The sequence below is a fragment of the Stylophora pistillata genome, chromosome 9 (genome assembly GCF_964205215.1).
Source record: "Stylophora pistillata chromosome 9, jaStyPist1.2, whole genome shotgun sequence".
Taxonomy (NCBI): Eukaryota; Metazoa; Cnidaria; class Anthozoa; order Scleractinia; family Pocilloporidae; genus Stylophora; species Stylophora pistillata.
In genome coordinates this window covers 7332701-7340200 of record NC_142527.1, presented here as the reverse complement: position 1 = coordinate 7340200, position 7500 = coordinate 7332701, and the positions used below count along the sequence as shown (strand labels likewise).

The window sequence follows — 7500 nt, the reverse complement described above, 5'->3', positions numbered from 1 at the left end:
ATCGCCCGCCATTTTGAGCCTCCCCTACCCTACAGGCTATCCGTGGGGCTATCTTTGTCTATTGTGAGTCTTCATTTCACCGGTACAGTGGCAAGCAGTGTTCCAGTGATTTTTTATGCGCAAATACGCGATATATGCGAGGCCCGATCGAGCAGTGACGCGAACGAAATCATCGTCATTTCGCTTCGGAGTTGGTTGAGAGAATTTCTCTTAGTGTGAGACCTTTTGTTGAGGTTATTCTACGATTCGACTCGGAAAATGGACAGCTTTTCCCCTACAGATAAAAAGAAACGTACAAAAATCAACAAACGTGCAAATGCACGGCGAGATCCAGCGGAACGAAACTCACATTTCAGTCTGACAATTGAAGTCAAAAATCATCAGCAAAGTCGTTTTGAAGCTATCAAACAGACACCGCGGAAATACGTTTTTTAAGGCACGATACAGTATTTTATTGGTCAGCGGACACCTCGAAGAAACCATAAAATACCGTTAACTTTTACAATGTTTTCGCCGTGAGTCAAATCGACAGCGTAAAAAGGCAAAACTTAGAAAGAATAATTTAAACTTAGCTTTAAAACTTCGTTCACCTTTTGGATAGTTCTCAACCTCAATGATATAATTTGCCAAAGCCGAACTGAACGTGCACACGATATGAAATTATTGTTTTTCGCTGGGGCTCCGTGGCAACCAAGTTTTGTTTATAAAAGAGCATAAGCACTAAGGATAAAAATGAGACGGTTTTTGAGTGGCTGAAGCGGTGATCCGAGGACGCTGCACCATCAGGTTTATAAAGCAGTGCCTTGAACCGTATAAATCGGCATGTCAACGGCATTCCGGTCAGATTCGCCGAGTGGACAAAACATGTCCGTGTACCACGAACACCCTATCCTCACTGATTATTGTACGTATCATAGTTGGCAAAAACCTATGACTGTAACATGTATAGGACTGAAGCCCCCAAAAATATAAAAATTGGCTCAACCAGAGTAAGAATAAATCGAGGTATGTTTAAGTACAAAATGTCCATTGTAATGGTAATAAATTAAGTTTTCACTTTCCACCTTAGTTTGTAATTTTTTTTTTCTAACCTGTAATTTTTTTTTTCTGAGCAATAATTTTACTTTCCCAACAAGTATTTGTTTCCCATCAATATTATGAATACTTTGTAGTATGTCTTTTTTTATGCTGCTCTTCCCTCACCAATCATTTTATTTTATTTCTTTCTTTTTGCTTTTTCTTTTCTTTCTTTATTAACTTATTGCCATCTTCTGGTTTATATAGTTCCCTGATTCACAAAGTAACATTACCATCTTGGTACTACTAGAAAACAAATGTAAAAAGTAATAAAAAACAAAAGTACTGTACGGTAAAATAATTATAATAATATTATTTAATCAATTTATGTAAATAAAGCAGTGTATTGTCTTTTCTCATATTACAACAGCCTTGAATGAATCAACAATCTTCTAAACTTGATTTCTTATATTCAGAAGCTGCCTGAATCATAAACAAAGAACTTATGTTGGGTGTTTATGGAGGTGGAAAGAACATAATGATTATGGTGATTAATCTTCCAAATTAGAAATGAGGGAAATTATCAGAAGTATTTCTCAAGTCAAAGTTGTTTGTTAAAAATGTTCAGGAGAAAATTGATTATATTAAGCCAGCTGTCAATTCCCAGTTAACACTAAGTCACGAGGAGTAACCAAAAGCTTGTAATTAGCCTGTGTACTGCTGTGCCCATCCAGTCAAATAAAAATCAGGGATGGGATATTCCCAAACGTAAACAATGATAGTACCATACAAATGTTCTTTTCCCAACTTATTACTGGGGATGGGAGCACTTGTATGTCTACACTAGTTGTAGTCAATAGGAAATTCTTACTAATTTCGGCAATATACATATTTTGCCACCTTCAAAGAAAATAGATTCAAGTCAAATAGGAATGTTTCATAACAATGTTCTGTAGGGATATGATGTAATATTACTCACGGGGATCATAATTATCCTTACAGTGGCAGAGCATGTGATGTGTATGTAAAGCAAAGCAAAGCTAAGCTAATCTTTAAAAAAATGAATGCAAGAAGGGTAGTTGATTGTTTGCATAAATTAATGCAATGCACATGCAAGATACTGGAATATACTTCAGATAAACTTACATGTGCCTGTAAAAGTTTCAAATGACTGAGTTATAAAAATATAATAATAATATTAATAATAATAATAAAGTGGGTTTCATCGAAAATGCTTTCGCGTAAAACAATTACAGCTGTTTGAGAAATTAAAGCAGCTTTCGTTGCAACAGAATAACGCCTGTTTAGTGATGTTTACAAAGGAAGTGGAAATCGAATAAATTGTGAATTGTTTGCTGCGCTAAGGCTCGAAAAAGATTATTATATAGGCGATTGATTGAGGGCGCTGAAAATATGCAATATTTGAGATCGTCCAACATGATCGGTTCATTTATAATTTATCTTGAATTGTTGGCAATCCCTCGTAACGAGTAAGAAGTCCACTTGGCAGTGATTAAATTAAATTAAATTAAATTAGTTTACATGAGTTCGCTGGTGACTATACAGTCCGATTTGGGAAGAGCAAATTCTCTGAAAGACTGGACATCTGAAATCAGTGGAGGTTGGAACTACGCTGGGATTTTGTTGTCTCTCTTTTCTCGCCAAGCGGAGACTCTCACAGTGTTCCCTCCTCCGTTCCTCACTATGCGTTACACCAGTGTGGATAGCACTTGTCCAGCTAGCCCGGTCATTGGCCAATTGTTCCCAGCTCTCGGGGTTAATACCGCACTGCTTCAGGTTGTGTTTAAGGCTATCCTTAAAGCGTTTTCGTTGCCCCCCCCTCCCCCCCTCCCTCCCCCCCCCCCTGGTTACGTCTTCCATTGGACAGTTCACCAGCAGAATCTTCTTTGGGAGCCTGAATGAAGGCAAACGGACAGGGTGACCAGCCCAGCGAAGTTGGTTCTTGATAATATAGGACTCAATACTTGTGACATTAGCCAATTCCAAAACACTGCTGTGTGTTCTTCTGTCTTGCCACTTGATTTTGAGGATACGGCGAAGGCAACGTTGATGATACCTGTCAAGACTTTTGAGATGATGGCTATAGGTTGTCCAAACTTCTGAGCCATACAGCAGGGTTGGCAATATTACGGCTTTGTAAACCTTTATTTTGGTGTTGATGTAGAGGTTTCTATTATCAAACACCCTGTCTCTGAGGCTACCGAAGGCAGCACTAGCTAATTTTAGACGAACTTGGGTTTCAACATCCAAATCTGCCTTGCATGACAGGCAACTACCAAGATCCGAGAAATGATCAAAAGAGCTAAGGCGTGTGTCTCCAACTGTAATCTCTGGTTGTTTTCGCTCAAGTGTGTGATCAGGTGATGGTTGCAAAAGAGCTTGTGTCTTCCGAGCATTGAGTGTGAGACCAAGCGCATCATAGGCATAACTGAAGGCATCCACAGCCACTTAAAGGTCTTCTGTGTGGGTCACTAGGGCGTTGTCGTCAGCATATTGTAGCTCGAGTATAGCCATGAGAGTGGTTAATGTCTTAGCCTTCAGTCGCCGTAAGTTGATCAGCTTGCCATCCATCCTAAACTGCATATCTATACCACCAGGTAATTTCTCCGACACCAGGTGTAGCACGGCGGAGATGAAAATCGAGAAGAGTGTTGGGGCTATGACACAGCCCTGCTTGACACTAGTCTTCACTACAGAACTTTCGGTAGACGCGCCATCAATAAGTACTGATGCAAACATGTTATCATGCAGCAGACGGATCATTCTGATGTATTTCTCTGGGCATCCAATTTTAGAGAGCACTTTCCACAGTGTTGGCCGATGTACAAAGTCAAACGCCATAGTCAGATCAATGAAAGCCATATAAAGGTCTTTATGCTACTCCCTGCACTTTTCCCGAATCTGTCGTGCCGAGAAAATCATGTCCACAGTCCCACGTGCTGGTCTGAAACCACATTGAGACTCTGGAAGGACCTCCTCGGCAATGGGGAAGAGGCGGCATGCAAGGATGCGAGCAAAGATCTTCCCAACAATGGAAAGCAGGGATATACCTCGGTAGTTTTCACAGTTTGCCTTGTCGCCTTTCTTGAAAATGGTGATACTCAGAGCATCTTGAAGATCGCTGGTAATTCCTCGTCCCAGATTCGCGTGAAAAGTACTTGCAGTTTCTCAATGAGAACTGGACCAGCAGCCTCGTATGCTTCTGCGGAGATACCATCAGGGGAAGCAGCTTTGCCTTTCTTCATAGCACCTATAGCTGTGGCAATATCCTCTAGAGTCGGTGTCTCGTCAAGATGGCTTTTTACGGAGAGTTGAGGCAAATTCGCAATTGAGTCAATGTTCACCAAGGGAGTCTGATTCAGTAACTTACAGAAATGTTCTTTCCATCTGTCACGAATGCCAGCCAAGTCCTTGTAAAGGGTTCCATCCTTGCCTGCAACTGGCCTAACACCCTGGGATGTTGGTCCATAGATCTTTTTGGTGGCTTCAAAGAAGGCTTTGCTGCTATTGCTGTCGGATAGAGCTTGAATCTCCTGTGCTTTTTGAATCCACCAACTATTTTCCATCTCACGGACCCGGCGTTGGACTTTGGATCTCATTTCGTGGTATTGGTGTTTCTTTATAGCATTACTGATTTCATTCTGCCAAACAGATAATATTTTACGTTTCTCAGCAATCATATGCTCTATCTCTGCGTCATTGTTATCAAACCAGTCCTGATGGCACCACTTCTGGCTGCCCAATGTTTCGTCACAAGCTGTTTTAATAGCGGTCTTTAAACCTTCCCAGAGACAATCAACATCGATGTCGTCAACGTGTAGCAGCGCTGCAGTCAATTTGGACTGGAACTCAGCTTGTTTCTCTGGGTGATCAAGTTTCCCTAGGTTATACTTGGGCCTCTGCCGTTTCGGCGTCATTCTCTGCTTTATGCGAATGAAAAAGGACACAGAGGATCGTACTAGCCTATGATCAGTCCAGCACTCGTCAGATGATGTCATTGTCTTGGTGATCAGAACGTATTTTATGTCACAGCAACGTACAATGACATAGTCAATCATATGCCAGTGGTGTGATCTAGGATGTGTCCATGAAGTCTTATTCCTGTTCTTTTGGCGGAAGAGAGTGTTTGTTATCACCAGCTGGTGCTCCGCACATTTGGTCAGGAGTTGGATCCCATTGGAGTTAGCATTGCCCACCCCTTCCTTCCGAATGACATTTTCCCATACAGAGTGATCTCTGCCAACCCGAGCATTGACGTCACCAAGGAGAATGATCTTGTGATTGGATAGAATCTGTGTTAACACAGAGTCAAAGATGGAGTAGAATATCTCGTTATCTTCAGGTTCAGCCTGTAGAGTTGGTGCATATGCGGAGATTCCTGTCGCTTGTTGATTGGATTTTAGCTTCAAACGGAGTGTCATCAGGCGTTCGCTTACACTAACCGGGAGTTTCATCCAGGTTCCCAATCAGCTCATTTTTTTACGGCAAAGCTCACGCTATGTATTCTCTGTTCATTCTCCTCCTTCCCCTTCCAGAAGAAGGTATATCCTGCTCCTTTCTCAGTCAGTTCTCCTTCACCAGCGGGACGGGTCTCTTGAAGCGCAGCGATATCAATATTATACTGGCGAAGCTTACGAGCAACGAAAGCAGTTCCCCTTTCTGGTCTCTCGCTATTTTCAGTGTCCATCAAAGTACGTACATTCCATGTACCAAAAAGGAGTTGTTGCTTTCTTTGTTTTCGACCGCAACAAAGGTGAACCCGCTGGGTGCAGTAACCCAGCCAGGGAATATAAGGAAACAGACTATGTTTAGAAGACCTTTTCTAATCCTTTCCCCATGCGGGGTGAGCAGAGTGGCTCCTAAAGAGGACTGCTCAGACATGGGGGCGACTACCGAACTACTCTTCTGTTCCCAACTCCAAGACCAGAGCGACTGTAACTTGACCCCCACCGCCTACGTGCTGGTTCACAACTGAAGGATTCCAGACTTCATAATCTTGCCTCCGTCGCCGCTTACCAGTCGCCGTAGGACTATTGGCCGAGTGGAAACTGTGCGTGAATTTTTAACGTGAGTACAAAGTTGCACGGCAAAGTTCCCACGGTGCTTGACATCACATGTCCTGGTTCCAATGGCAAGGATACCTCGACGACTGGAGGACAAATTCTGCTGCAGTGGATGGCCGTTGGCTCGCGAGGAGCTCATCCGCCCTTTGAAGGTCTTGTTTTTAATCCTAACTGGGTGTCCACACACCCTCCTCCACAGGCAAGCCAGGGGGGGCTGTCGGCTTAGTCGCCGACGACTCGACTATGCGACAGGTTATACTGGGTTACATAGTACCAGTAGCATGTTACCCGCGGTTACAGCGACCTGACCTGTTGCAGAATCAAGTTGCGGTTACAGCGACCTGACCTGACCCAATTAAATTAATTGACTTAATTAGTCAATTGAATTAAGCCTTTATTGAAAGCAGTTGATAGTAGATCTCTATTACATGTCTTTAGTACGTTTGGTTGTGCCTGTTCACGAGATAACTTGTTGATAAAACTGCAAGTATATGAAATTAACATATGTTTTCATATTTTGATTGCGGACACCCGTTCTTAAAGGCACAGAAGATCAGAAGGGTGGAATGGCGAAAAATCAGTCTATAAAGGTAAATTTCTCATTCAAGCGAATAATTACCAAAATGAAAAGGCACCGCACGTCGGCGCAAAGTGAGTGTATGAATATTTTCACAACACAATAATTACCTGTATCGCTTCATGTTAATAACACTTAAAAATCCAACCAGTCTTCAGACTCGCTGGAAAAGTATCATACAGAACTAATCTCCCGCTTTTTCCGGATAACTATCGCTGTTTTTGACAATTCTGAAGGCGAGGTTGACTGAAGAACCGAGATCGCGCTTCGTAACTGGGCGGCCAGCCTAAGTCAGCAAACAGCACACAACTCCAAACAAAATGACTCCCCTATAACGCTATTTGCTAAGACGTTGTTTTAGTATTAAAACTAATTCAAAGTATCAAATATAACAAACAAGGAGAAGTATCATGCATATTTTCCAACTTAAAACCACGCAAAAGGCCGATGTCTTCATCGAACTCAGTCTACAAGCATATGGAAGCGCTTGGCAGCCTAAATTTGATTACCACTGACCCGTTACTGTGACGTCACGAAAACGTATTTCCGCGGTGTCTATCAAACAGAGGATAAGCAACGCTAAATCGGCTCTTGGTATAGGTAGACAGACGTCTACTACGCAAAATGCTGATCTCATGGAAAGGCTTCTCTCGTATTTTGAAATGATTTGTTCATCTGAGTTGTGGAAAGTAGCTCTTCATCCATCACCAAGACTGATGTGCTCGAAGGGCCGAGAATCAATTGTGTGAATTTTGTGGCGTACATTACCAATAGGCTTCAGCTACTTTTTCAAGTCAAGGGCACGTGCGTAACATATTCTTC

At 42.3% G+C, this 7500-nt stretch overlaps 2 protein-coding genes across 2 annotated transcripts; both read right to left on the bottom strand.

Annotated features, from left to right (window-relative positions):
• Nucleotides 1-3486: 3486 nt before the first annotated feature.
• Nucleotides 3487-3879, bottom strand: LOC148723012 (uncharacterized). The gene has a single exon (XM_088734387.1). The coding sequence runs from the start codon at nt 3877-3879 to the stop codon at nt 3487-3489; it is 393 nt and encodes a 130-aa protein (XP_088590513.1).
• A 260-nt stretch (nt 3880-4139) lies between these two features.
• LOC111341943 (uncharacterized) lies at nt 4140-5459 on the bottom strand. The gene has a single exon (XM_022948988.1). The coding sequence runs from the start codon at nt 5457-5459 to the stop codon at nt 4140-4142; it is 1320 nt and encodes a 439-aa protein (XP_022804723.1).
• Between the last annotated feature and the right edge of the window lie 2041 nt (nt 5460-7500).

What these genes read in the sequence shown, in the direction of transcription:
- LOC148723012 (XM_088734387.1), bottom strand. Translation starts at nt 3,879, where the DNA reads ATGGCGTTTGACTTTGTACATCGGCCAACACTGTGGAAAGTGCTCTCT.
- LOC111341943 (XM_022948988.1), bottom strand. Translation starts at nt 5,459, where the DNA reads ATGACACTCCGTTTGAAGCTAAAATCCAATCAACAAGCGACAGGAATC.